Source organism: Phaethon lepturus, unplaced genomic scaffold (genome assembly GCF_000687285.1).
Source record: "Phaethon lepturus isolate BGI_N335 unplaced genomic scaffold, ASM68728v1 scaffold11164, whole genome shotgun sequence".
In the NCBI taxonomy this organism is placed as follows: Eukaryota; Metazoa; Chordata; class Aves; order Phaethontiformes; family Phaethontidae; genus Phaethon; species Phaethon lepturus.
In genome coordinates this window covers 2,502-16,605 of record NW_010535472.1, presented here as the reverse complement: position 1 = coordinate 16,605, position 14,104 = coordinate 2,502, and the positions used below count along the sequence as shown (strand labels likewise).

At 39.8% G+C, this 14,104-nt stretch overlaps 1 protein-coding gene across 1 annotated transcript in view; it reads right to left on the bottom strand.

Moving 5' to 3' along the window:
* Nucleotides 1-1,370: 1,370 nt before the first annotated feature.
* HSPA14 (heat shock 70kDa protein 14) overlaps nucleotides 1,371-14,104 on the bottom strand; it is a gene marked incomplete at its 5' end in the record, with an annotated part of 15,144 nt that continues 2,410 nt past the window's right edge. Inside the window, 11 exon segments of the mRNA XM_010285818.1 lie at nucleotides 1,371-1,449; nucleotides 3,027-3,097; nucleotides 4,105-4,278; nucleotides 4,683-4,735; nucleotides 4,738-4,885; nucleotides 7,713-7,815; nucleotides 9,441-9,596; nucleotides 10,506-10,667; nucleotides 11,469-11,573; nucleotides 12,741-12,831; nucleotides 12,947-13,040. Coding sequence (XP_010284120.1) covers nucleotides 1,371-1,449; nucleotides 3,027-3,097; nucleotides 4,105-4,278; nucleotides 4,683-4,735; nucleotides 4,738-4,885; nucleotides 7,713-7,815; nucleotides 9,441-9,596; nucleotides 10,506-10,667; nucleotides 11,469-11,573; nucleotides 12,741-12,831; nucleotides 12,947-13,040 — 1,236 coding nt within the window.

The window sequence follows — 14,104 nt, the reverse complement described above, 5'->3', positions numbered from 1 at the left end:
CTCTCAGAAGAAGTGGTTCCTGTTAGCAGCCCCAAGCCCCATAACCCCCCGGCTGGTTCTGTAGCCCGCCAGAGAACGTCCCTGGCAGCTGCCTAGACCCTTGTCAGCACACACGTCTCTTGTGTTTGTAAGGGCTGTGGGACTCCACCAGACTTTGGGTTTTCCAAGTCCCCTTTTAGAAGTTTTCACACAGGAACTGCTGAACTCTACACTTATTTTCCAGAAGTCGAAGAGGCAGGGACCAGGGAGGCAGAATTTTCCCAGCACTTCGGCCACTCAGGGCAGCCTCACAGGTTCAAACCCCACCATCCAGGCTGGCAAGCCACACCGTACAGATGTGTTTGGAAAGGAGTAAGATTTATATCTTACATGCAGTATCTATTGATTTTGCGAGGTAGGAAGAATATTGAAATACATGTTCTGCAAACACAAGATAATTTGGGAAGCCTGGAGAAAAACAGGTGATTAAACAGAAGTCTCTTCAAATCCAGATGGCTGTCCCTTCCTCTAATTTTGAGGGTTTACTGTGTCACTTTGAATATTTTGCAAGACAACACCTAGCCCTCAGGGCTGAACTGTTGCCCCTTAACTGCACATCAGGCCAAGACCCCCAAATCTTGTAACTAGGCTTGCCTGCTCTGTCTCCTTCTTACTACTCCCCTACCTAAAATGAAAAGAGCAGCCAGTTTATATCCAAATATATGAAGACATACAGATTAGAACAGTGCCACACAGAATGGAGGACGCGAGGATCTGCATAAAAACCATATTTTATTAATAACACATAAATAAGCACATGTAATGTTACCTGAAAAATGTGTGTAACACCACAAAACCATCTTACAGCAAGTCCAGAAAGAAAACAAATACCACTCAAGAGGCCAGCACAAACAGGGATCACCTCCACCATTCCAGGCAATATCAAGATCATAGAGGATTTCAGTACAATTTGGTATAGTTATTAGAGAGTGGATTTTCACCAGTCTAGCTCTTGCTGGTTCAATGCTATGCTGTTGAAGCCACAGATGTAGTGGTTGAATGAGTACACAACCTGATTAGTCCAAGAAAAAAAACAAAACATCTTTAGGCTATTTAATATGCTTGTTGCTGAGCCACAGGCATGAGGATTTGCACTTTGCATTTTTTAAAACAGGATAACTGAATGCTCTGCTGTCTGCCAGTCTGGACTAACATGTTGCACCATGCTTTCCACGCCAAACAGACTTGGTGGCAAATTAATGTTTTACTTCAGTTTATTACAGTCCTCAAAGAATCATTAAAGACATCTCTGAGAGAGTCACCACTTTGGCAGAAAAGCCAACAAGAGACAAAAAAAATCAACTTATAAAAATGTTGCCTTTCAAAAGAGACTATGATGCCACTTCCACAGTGATGATTTCACACTTTCCAGTATCTTGATTTGTGCAGGTAACATGCAAGGACCCATCCCTAGGTAAAAGAGAAAAGTATGTTTAGGATGATCAACAAAACACTTAGTATGTTGCTGCATGTTCTGGAGAGGATAAACAATAGTCTTCCTGCAGACTGAGGGAAGAAAGATGAGCATCAAGATATCGAGGGAAGAACATGCTTCAACACAGATCGAACTGATTTATAAAATTAAGTTTAGTTTATTGAGTATTTAGGTACGCACTTCTTGCTCTCCGTTAAAGCACGTATCTTCTCTACGTAGAGTGGAACAGATTCAGGAACATGTTTAAATATTGTAACAAAGTTTATTTAGTACAAGTTTATAAATGGAATATGCAGTAGTATTATTCAAAAACATTCATTTTGAGAACTGAGTATCAGCAACCAACAGATAAGCATGTCTTCTCAAAGCATAAGAACTTGACTTTTAAGAAGTAGAAGTAGTCTTAAAATACCAAGGATCTCCTTCAAGGAAGAAAACCTTAATTGTCAAAATCCAAGAATTAGAGACAATATTGAATCCTACTTCATACAACAGTCACACATAATATTCAGACAGAAATAGATGTGTTCTAGTGAACGTTCCCTCATCTTTTTAATCTAAATATTACTAAAAAAACATTTAAAGTTATGCAGGTTTTCAGCACTACACAATTGCATATATAACCCCCAAGATGTTTTTCGTATCAATGCTAAGTGCAAATCTCTGTATGACTAACAAGGTGTTTTGGGTGAAGTCTGTTTATGCACCTGATAGTTAACATAAGAAAATGAAGTATTTTGAACTCAAATAGCAAGCAGGGATTTAGTTTTTCAGCAGCATCTAGACAACTTCCATATTATTTAGAAAAGCAATATGAACTTCAGGACAGACCTCAGAAGACAAACATGTTTTGACTACTTAGAATTCCACCTTCCAATATCTTTATAAACTATTTAGACTATTTCAAATGAGCCCAAGCACTCCTACTAAGACCTAAGAAAGTCAGAGAAATTTCTTCAATATCATCTCTTATCCACTGCCCACCTCGCCATAAGACACTTCAAGTTTTCCCATAATACACAGGTAATTCTGTAAGAAGCAGATTTACGAAGCCTGATTTTCTCTGGCATTGTTTCTCATGCGTAACAATCCTGTCTCTGAAAGGACAGAGACGGAGGTTTTCATCACAAATGCTGCACATGAGAAGTCCTTCACAGATTCTTTAGCAACTAATAAAGACAGATTCTACTTCAGCTTTCCCTAAGAGTGTGAACATTCAACAGGACTACCTGCCCCCCTTCCACAAGAAATCTGGGATCCTGACTGCTCTCAAGCATGGTTAAATTGATCAACAGTTCAAAAGTTGCTAAAATCATCTGTATAAAATGCATTAAGTTTTATTTCTTTAGGAGTCAAACAATGAAACCACAGAAGGTACCGCATAAAAACTACATTCCTACAGAATTTACTCCTGCTAGGACACTGCCCTATAAGCAATGAAATGCTGAAATTTCTCCATACAACATTAAACATCCTGTTACAGGAGAACAGACTGCCTGTCAGAAGTGTGACATCGCAAGTTAAACAGCAGAACAATAAATATTTTGGGTACCTTTTCATAGTGAGAACAGTTAGTATATCATGTAGGCCATCCTCCTTTTTCTCTAAATCCTGGAGTACAATCTATTTAAAAAAAAAGATTTTAAATTATAAAGTTCTCTTAAATACTTGCACAGCCGTTTAATTGAAGTGACACAATAGATAAGGTGTGCAATTAATTACATTTAGCATGTCATATACTAATAATTCAACATCAAAGCATGCCCTGGTGGACTTCATTCATCTGTACTGCAAATGTATGTATTTTTAGCTATTTACATTACTGTTTCGGTGATTTTCGTTTAGGGTCTATCACTAAGACAGCTGGAGTGCTACAACTCCCACAGACTACAGTAAGAGCTAAGAATGTTCCTTTACTTAGCATCAGTTCTGTAATGATCAGGTAACATCCTTTCCCTATCCCCATAAAGATCTTCGGGTAGGACTAAGGTGGAATAACAGTTTTCAAGTCTTTTATCCACTTCAGCCACATCTGCCCCCTCCCTGATGCTTTAAGGGCACTGAGGGTAAGCACATCACTACTCTTTCAAACAGGCTGCGTTCCCTCAATAGGTTGACTCCCAAGTAGTATCTTTATATCACGTAAGGATTTCATCATATCATCTTACCACTGTGAAAAAAATCAAATGTGGTATTTCATACCAAGATCCTGTCCAATCTAGGAAGCTCAAAAAGTAAATCAGCCATACATACACTAGCTATATCATTACCTCCAGCAGTTTTACTTCTGAAATGTTGGAGATCTGTGCACTACTGGAATAATTAGTTATGATCCCTTATCCCATGTGAGCCTCCTACGGTAGTGCCAAGTGTTAAACCCCTCCAGCCATTTAGAAATTCAGAAGGGAAACTTCAATTTCTTTAGAAAGTGCTTCAATACTTCATAACACATTTATAGAAGAATGTTTTAAAAACTATTTCCAAAGAGATGCATGTCATTCTAATTTGGTAGCAAGGAGTTTTTATAGAGGTAGGATTGGTTTTGGTTTTAATTTCCCACCCCCGCCCCAGATCCACTTGATTTCCAAGTGGTTGATATTAAAAGTGCATATGAATATGTATATACTCACCTGTGCAAATTTACCTTCTTCATTCATGGGACTTTTCCCCAATGACTCGTATAGTTCAAGGCATACAGAAGAAGTGTTTCCAGGAGCACGCAAGCTGTGCTGCCTTCGAGCTGGTAATGGCGTCCCTGATGGAAATAGCACTGTGAATTTGTCAGCCCCTGACTCGTCTACTCCCTTTAAAAAGAAAAAAAAAAGTTCATGCCTTTCTGTAGGTACTTTAGTGAGCTGGAAGCATTACAACAATGCTCCGTGAGAAAAGAAATCCAAACTTCATTCTCTCTGCAACATTTACCATCACAGCAAGTCAAAAAAAAAAAAAAGACATTCCTACAAATAAATGAAAAAGTCCATCTATTACAACACAGCAATGACACAATCTATCTCCCTTTAAAAATCAAGTAGTTTTTCATGTCAATTTTTTGTCAATAAACCTAAGTTACCACTTACTGTTGATCTACAGCCAACCCGTAGAACTAATAATAAAACAATACTGTTTCTCTAACATCAATCATGCATAAGCAGTGCTGTATATTCACTGCAGAAGTAAAATATTCCAAGTTAAATAATTTTAGCCTTACCTTAAGAAGAATATCTTTGGCAGAACACTCAATAAAGAGTGCTGCTTCTTCTTTTTCCCTAGCAGAATTCCTGCTTCTATGGCTGCACCAATAGGAATAACTTCATCTGGAGGAATTGAATTCAGTAATTCCACAGTGGGGAAAATGTCTTTGATCAGCTGCTGTAGCTTTGGGATTCGAGCAGACCCACCACACAGAACTACCTGGAAAACATGCCTTAATGATTTCAAATCTTTCTTCTGACAGATAAGAGAGACAGGTCACAACCTGCAATACAGAAATGCAAACTGCTCTGGGCTATTTTATCGTCTTGTTAAAAACAAAGAAACAAAAAAATCCATGCCATCTTTGCTTGACTTCTGCTACTTTTGTATTTGAAATTAAAGGAACTAGCTTGCAAGTTTGAAATGGTATCTTGAAAACGTGTTTCTTACAGTAAGCATCAGCTAGATGAAGTAACATTTTAAAAATTGAGGAACTAATCATAAAATAATGTCAGGTTCAATGGGACCTCCAGAGTTCAGGTAGTCCAAACCTCCTGCCCAGAACAGGTCCAGTTACAACAGGCTGCTCAGGACCTTATCTCCACGGATACAGATCCTACAGGCTCTGTGGACCCCTCTTTCAGTGTCTGATCACCCCTCACACCACAACTGGTTTTCTTGGTATCCACAATTCCCCCATGTTGTAACTTGTGCTGCTTGCCACTTCCCCTTCCATCACACACCTATAGGCTTTGCCTCGTATTTGCCTTCCTATTAGGTAACTGCAGGCATTACTAGTCTCCCCTGAGCCTCCGCTGCTTACGGGTGAGCAAACCCAGTTCTCTTGGCATCTGCACATCACTTGCTCCAGCCCCAAACCACCTCAGTAGCCCTCCAACAGGACAGGCTCCAGTAGGTCAGTACCTTTCATCTCCCGTGAAGCCCAAAAATGATGAGATTGTACTTAAACACCCTGTCCAAGTGCCAAAGAGGGAAACAAACACTTTCCTACACCCTTGCTATGACAGCCCAGCATGCAACTGGCCACCTTTGCTGCAGAAGCACTCCACTGACTGCTGTTAAACTTACTGTCTATTAGAATCCCCCCGTCTTTTCCTGCAAAGCTGCTTTCTAGCAACCACTTTCCTGCTGTATGAGATTATACCATCACAGGCTCTGCACCTGCCTTTGTTGATCTTAGTGATGTTCTTCTCCATTGTCCTGGTTTCAGCCAGGGTAGAGTTAATTTTCTTCACAGAAGCTGGTGTGAGGCTGTGTTTTGGATTTGGGATGAGAAAATGCTGATAATGTGCAGATGTTTTGAGTTGTTGCTAAGTAGTCAAGGATAGCCCAGCTTCTCGTGCTGGCCTGGCAGCAAGAAGGCTGGGGGTGCCCGGGAAGGTGGGAGGAGACACAGCCGGGACAGCTGACCCAGGCTGGCCAAAGAGATATTCCATACCATTAACGTCATGCTCAGTATATACAGCTGGGATGAAGAAGAAGGAAGGGGTGGAGGGACGTTCGGAATGATGACGTCTGTCTTCCCAAGAAACCATTACGCGTGATGGAGCCCTGCTTCCCTGGAGATGGCTGAACCCCTGCCTGCCCATGGGGAGTGGGGAATGGATTCCTTGTGTTGCTTTGCTTGCGTGCGCGGCTTTTGCTTTCCCTATTAAACTGTCTTTATCTCAAACCACGAGTTTTCTCACTTTTACTCTTTCGATTCTCTCCCCCGTCCCACCATGGGGGAGTGAGCGCGCGGCTTCGTGGGGCTTAGTGGCTGGCTGGGGCTAAACCACAACATCCGTACATTTCTCTCACCTTTTTCAACCCCCCTGAATAGCAGCCTTGACCTACAGTGGTATTGATTGCTCCCCTCGTTTTGTACTGTCCGCACACTTGCTGAGAGTACATGCTACCCCATCATCTGTGTTTATTAATAAGAGACACTAAATGGCATTAGCACCAGTATCAAATCCTGAGGGATGTCACTGATAAGCAAGCTGCCACTTACTGGACTTTGTGTCACTTGACCTTGTGCAAAGAAACACCTTTAAAACCCTTCTCTTATTACAGTAACTTCGTTGAGATCAACCAGACCTGGAAACAAAGCTAATCCCCATTTTTCATCGTGTAAAGCATAACTTAAGAGTTGTGTATCAGGTTCATTTATTTTTAAAGTGTCCTTCCCACCCCAAAGCATTAAGGCCTGAGAGGACAGCACATTGGGCAACTTAAAAAAATACTGCCACCAGAAAACAAAAGACATTCTTTGAACGATGACCTGGGATACTTCATTATCCTACCAGATCAGAAACTCAGATCTAACACAACAAACACAAATTAAGAGTCTGAAATAGCATCAAGTATCATTGAAAGTGCCAGCTAACTTTGCTGCAGAATTTATGTGCCAATTCCACCAGCACTAAATGCAGCACTATTTGCCACACACAGGTACACAGGAGTTGACATGATGTCACTCTTACACAAAAGACACTTGAATGAAACTAGTAACATTTCCTGCTTTACTCACCATCTTTGGCATTAAAACCTTCTATGCTTTGGCATCCAATGTGTTCCTAAGCTAACAAGGAATAGCACAGGCACCAAGTAGACACTAAGTCATTTGTTCAACTCCTAAGATGAAAAAAAGTTGAAACTTGGGCTTTCTTCAGAATTGTCAGCAAAGCCCACCCAAAACTCAGTGAAGGCAGAATAAAGTCTATGTAGTAAACTTAAAGAAGGTACTCCTTGGCTCTACCCAGACTTACACAAACACACCAAACAGACAAATCCTCTGCCATTTACTCAATATGCAGCAGTAAAAACACATCGTTGCCTCTGACTCTACTTTATACTTCAAGTAACCGAAATCAAAGCAAAGACAGGAGTTTTAAAGATTGAGTCTACACACTCTGTTGTATCTGAGCCAAAAATGCTTAAACACATCATGAAATAACCTCAGTCTGTGAGGAGAACAGGGCCCATAAATATTCTTCTTGTGGAGTTATAAAGCATACAACAGACAAGTGATTTCTATTATTACCTTATTAATATCATCTGCTGTAAATCCAACTTGCTGCAAGAGCTTTTTAATTGCTTCTACACATTTACTAAAGAGTGAAGAACAGATAAGTTCAAACCTGGCCCTAGGAGAAAATAAAACAAAAATTCAAGAAGCACCACCTCATCCATTAGAGACAAATATCTGAAATGGAAGAACAATAATTTTTAGAATATAGTTTGGTTCTCTAGTACACCTGATACCAAGTGAATTTAAAACCAAATATCTTGTTTCTCTATTATTAATCTCAAATAAATTATTTTTTGTTGAGAAAATATCTGTTATTGATTCCATCATTAACACCTACATTGAATGCACATTCATTCTTCTTCAGTGTACTCTAGAGAAATACCAGTATTGTTGTCTGGACTCGTACATGAAAAAAAAAGAAGGAAAAAAATACTGCAACTGCTCCATCACCTTTAAAATGGAGACAAAGACTCAAATATGTCTTTTGAATTTTCAGAGGCAAATCAAGCTGCATCCTGATTTGCACACAAGGCGCAGATACTTAAGCAAATCAAAAGACAAACTTGTGCTTGCTTCAGGCTCTTTCAAGCCTGAAAAGGAAGTTTTACTCTGTTACAAATACAGCAAGTCAAATTGTACAACAGTAGTCCACAGGACTAGCATCCCTATACAAAACTGAGCCAAACAAGTTATACAGTATTGCTTCTCATGCTTGCAAACATACTGTACCTCATTTTACCAGATCCAACTGCTGCAGCACTGGATGCACAGTTCTGGAATTGAAAAGTCTATTTCATTTTGCTAAAGCTGCTGCTGACTGGAAGAGCAATCAAAATTAGCTAAAGATCTCAATAAGAAATCATAGAATCATAGAATGGTTTGGGTTGGAAGGAACCTTAAAAGGTCATCTAGCTCCTACTCCTCTGCCATGGGCAGAAGGACCTTCCACTAGGCCAGGCTGCTCAGAGCCCCATCCAACCTGGTTTTGAACACTTCCAGGGATGCAGCATCTACCACCTCTGGGCATCATCATAAAAAATGTCTTCCTTAAATCTAGTCTAAATCTACCCTCTTTTAGTTTAAAACCATTACCCCTCATCATAGCACAACAAGTCCTGCTAAGAAGTCTGTCCCCATCTTTTTCATAAGCCCCTTTCAGTCCTGGCAGGCTGCAAGAAGGTCTCCCCAGAGCCTTCTCCAGGCTGAACAACCCCAATTCTCAGCCTGTCCTCACAACAGAGGTTTTCCAGCCCTCTGATCAGTGTTGTGGCCTCCTCTGGCCCTGCTCCAACAGGTCCATGTCTCTCCTGTGCTGAGGGCTCCAGAGCTGGACACAGCACTGCAGAGGGGTCTCACTGGAGAGAGTCTTCCTTATTTTCTTTAAGGAAAAACCAACAACAAAAACAATAATGGGGGGAACCCCCTATCACCTCAAGTAATTACAGTATCTATTCCCCTTTCATCAACAACCAGATTCCAAAGATGGGGTCTCCTTGTGCCTTTTCACACTTTTATTTTCTAACCATTAGGGCAACATTGTTAGCGTTACTACCCTAACTACTACAGATCACGTCGTAACAGACCATCAATATGAAACAAAGCAAGCTGGTCTTCTGTCTTACTTCTGTTTCTAAAATTAATGCCACCAAAAATCAAAGCTTCTTGAACATCCTAAACACCAAGTGGAGAGATTTCACGCAGAGTTTTATACAGAAGCAGTAGCTTCAAGATTTGCTTTACCTGGACACATTACAATCAAAATCCAATCCATCATACAATGAATCTACAAAACAGTTTGCACTTCCCAGGGTTGATAACGAGTGCTTTGCAACATCAGCACTGTTCATTAACTTCATCATGGCTCTGGGATTTCCTCTAATATCATGTTTACAAGACCTATATTTAAAAGAAAAAGAAAAAAAAAAAAAGAGGTATCAGTTTAGGAAGGCAGGCATTTGAACGATACCACTAACTTTCTAAAAGAAAGCCAGATTAAAGCTATTGAACTTCTTGTTTTTTAACAGGCATTTCAGTATTATCTACAATGCCACTACTGAAAGCTCGCAGAGAATAAAAGTGTCTAGTTCAATTTCAACTGAAGAACACTGTAGAGGCACCCTGAACTTGGGCAGTAGTTTTTAATCATACAGATTTAAGCATTTGTGAACAGTTTCTCAAATGAACAAATCCTGTAAGTGACTACAAGGAACAGCAAGAAAAGGCCTGCAAGTAAACTAGTTTTAAGCACAGATGAAGAAGAAATAGAACACTGAACATTAGACATGTCAACAGAATAGTATGTTTCATCCAAACAGTCTCCTCCTGTGATAGTGCACAACTAGCCACCTCAAGATCACTAGCACCAATGGTAAAGCATTTCATTTCTGTTTGTCACAGGATGCTCTGTCATACAGGCTTCAGTATGATGACCCAAGCCCTGCCACGGTCCTTCACACCAACAAGAAAAACAAACAAACCCCACACAGGTGAATTCCCTACCACCCCAAAAGCTTGTGACTGAAAGGAATAGTCATATACATCACCCAAAACACAGAACAGTTCATAGCTGAGCCCTCACAGTTCAACACTGTCTTCAGGCACCATCTACCCAAACCCAAGTATCTCCCAGTCTTCCTCCTCGGCCCCCAACAACTGACCATTCCTTTAATATCTTTCTTTGAGCCATTTCACCTGCAGACAGTCTGCTAGATCCAACAAACTAATAGGATTTTTTTTTTCTGAAAGCAAGCATCAGATAACAAAGTTCCTGTCCTAATGGCAACATGCTTGGAATTCAAAACCTACCTCTGAAATTCAGACGCTAAGTGTTGTGCTAGAGCTTCTGTGAAGCAAACTCCCCCAATGCTATCATCTGTGTTTGTAGCAAGTACACGATATATTCCACTGTTTACTTCTATGACTGTGATAGAAAGCGATGTTCCACCAAGTTTATAAACCAACACATTGCTGCCATGTTAAAAAAAAAAAGACAGTAGTATTAATAAGCATCTAAATTTACATTTACTTTGACACACTTTCTAAAAAGATGATGACCATATATGTATTGCAGTTTTTATCAGTTTTGTCAAGAGAATTTGATTTGGGGGGGGTTGCATTTAAGCATCTTAGTACCACTGACTACTTGACAATGTTCCCTAAAGAACAAAATTAGTCCATTTCATACAGTGAGACTAGTCAATGTTTTTCCTACAACACAACTGAATTGAACATTGCATTCAAGATTATAGGCAACAGTTATATGAGAAGGGTAAAAAAATACCAATCAACAAGGAAAAAGACATCTGTTTGCAGTGACAGTACTCTTTCCTGTTTTGAAAATCTTGTGTATTGGCTGAATATTCATAAGGGAAACCCAGTGCACCTACTGAACCCAGGAACCCGACTTTAGTTCTTCTAATGTATGTAAAATGACTCCATCTCCCCCAATTAAAAAACAGCTATGCCAAAATCTATTTAAGAAGGGATGCATTTTTCTTCAATCCAATCAGCTCATGAAAGAGCAAGACAGAGTCTGGGGACAAATCTTTAAAAGACAATTCTAAAAAACAAAATCCAGAGCAAAGGGATTTAAAATGCTATGGATTACAACTTCTAAATTGTTATTGGCTTTATTGAGACAAAAAAGAAAAACAAGCTTCAAATCATTAATTTTGTATTGACGGCTAAGGCAACACAGCATTCCCTCATTTAAGTTTTCTCAGGTTTAAGTACAGCAGCTTACATTGAAGTAAAATATTAGGATTTTACCTTTTCCCAGTGGGTGAATCTTGGCCAATTCCATAAGCCAGGAGAGCAGCAGACGGTTCATGAATTAATCTCATAACATTAAATCCAGCAGCTGCAGCTGCTTCCCTGTGATAAAGTAAAATGAAAAGCTGTTACGCCTGAACGATTTCACTAGAGTCATGCACACTATTAAGATTTAATCCGAACTACATATGCCATCAACTCAGAACTTAGTTACAGCATGGTATTAACAAACCAAGGTGACTGGAAAAGAAAGGTACCAAGAAGTTCTGTTGCTACTGTGTTCTTCAGGTAGTTGGATCTGCTGTGTGCTCATTGTCAAAGAAAACACTGATACATCAGTCTACATATCCCATAAAAACCAGCAAACCCCCCCCCCCGTCAACTACAGGATGAAAAACCCCACCCTCAATCAAACTTTGTAACTTATCTTCATGTCTGGCATTAAAAGTTCTTGATACATTATTTCACTAGATATCATGCTAGGAAAATTGCTTTTACTTCCAAATCAAGTCGCCTCACCTCACCTCCAACGTTTTCGTTACATGTTTTCTTGAAACTTCAGTAACCCTGGGACTGCCCTGCAAGTTGTTTCCTCCACTTTGAAGTTGTTTTGAAACTTGTATGCCAAAGCAATAGTCTTTCATTATACATACTGCAAATACACAGCTCACCAATGTTTTATGACCAACTTTAATTGTGCTTTAAGTATTTCATGACAGTCCAACAAAACGGCTTCTACATACCAGCAAGTAGAAATAGATGTTGCCAATTATGCACAGCTTTAAGTCTATTCATGTTTTCATACGGAATAACTTTTACAGCTACACTTCCAAGTAGAATGCTGGTGTGTATTCTGTACCTGCTCTCTGATAAAACAGTCCTCAGTAAAGTCCTCTAACACCATTTGCCTTGGTGAGTATTGTTGTATGAAGGGATGGGAAATTATGGAAGAGGGCTGAGAAACTATTTGCATTTCAAAGCAGACACTGAAGAGCTGCTAGAAATAACACACCTGAAATGATGATACCAAAGTTCCCTCTCACTTCAGATGATTCAGAATTTCATTTTCGTTACAACAGTGAATTCGCTGAAAAGTTTCTAAAGTCAGGATTTTTAACTCCTACTTTCACGTTTTCACAATTCAAATAGCATCCCAATGTCTTGACTGATAGTCACAAGCTGAAGTCCGTCAGGAGAACTCCCACTGCTGATCTGCCAGCCAGTCTGCTTTAGGCATGTTAAATAACAGAAAAATCTTAATCCTCTTACCCAAGGGCATTTTTCTGATTCTCTCCAAAATCAAATGGTACAGTGATAACAACGTCATTTACATCTGAACCCAATGCAGACTGAGCAGTTTCTGTTTATAAACATAGGCAGAAAATGTTGATTAAAAGCAAAAAAGCAATATACCACATCTTAAAAATATGAGAACTAAAAAAACAAAAAATGTTATGATTTTACTTATTACATACCTTTCATTTTACTGAAAATTAGTTTTGCCACATCTTCTGGGTTAATAAATTTATTATCTATTTCATATTGAAGTTTTCCATTCTTCTCAATTATCTGTAAGTGAAACCAACATACCTTTGTTAGAGATGTAATTTGGTTATTAACAAGAAGTAATGTTTAATTTAGTTTCTGTTCAAAGTAAAAACCATTGGACTGTGTGTGGTGGTGCACTTCCGTCCCCCCCTGCCCCCTTGCTCCTGAAGTCTCATCAAGCCTTGGCCTTGGTGCAATGAGTTTGGCAATTAATTGCCCCCTATCTGCGCCAAGCACTCCTGCGCAGCTGAGGGAATGGTACTGACTGTCCCAGGACTGTCCGTTCTGGGAGTAACTAATCCTCCTGACAGCCCTGGAACATATTTTGTCTAATTGTGACTTGGATGGATCAGCACCAGCGTCCCTGGAATTTTGAGAACTCCAGCAATTAACAGCAAATGATCGTGGCAAGGATGGAAATTTACTGATGCCTGAAGTCAGTCATCTCCCAGCCCTACAAACAGTTCTCAGTGAGACCCTTTGAGCTCTCCTGGACCACAGTGGGCTGCGTCCAGCATCTCACTCCAAGTGGGATGCCCCTCAGAGCTCATGAACTCTCAAGTTGGCAAAGTTCAGAAGACCATCGCTGAAGACCAGCATGAGACCTGGGCTGAAACACCCACTCTTTGAGGCTCAACCCTCGCCCACTGAGAAATGCAAAGGCATTTGGCATACTTCACTGAATTCAAGGCAAATTTTTAGACAAGTATATCTTCATATGTATCTTCATATTTCTCTTTATATGTCTACATCTATATCTGTGTGTAATTAGAGAATCTTGTTTTTAACTAAGTTGTCGTGTTGTTAAGCTTTATTAGAAAAATCATATAATCTAATATTCTGATTTACTTTAATAGTGTTAGTGAATTTAATTACTACTATTCCACATTAGGTTGCTGCCGTTCTAAAATTACAGAAAACACAAAAATCGTACGTTAAACCATCACACCAAGATTCCTGCACTTAATTCCTTTAGTCATAAATCATTGACTGCATCTGGGAGTGGATTCAGCTGCCTCCAGACTCCTCCGAGTGGGAGTTTAGAAAGCAAAGGGGTCTGCTCTGAACCTTGTGACTCCACAGGA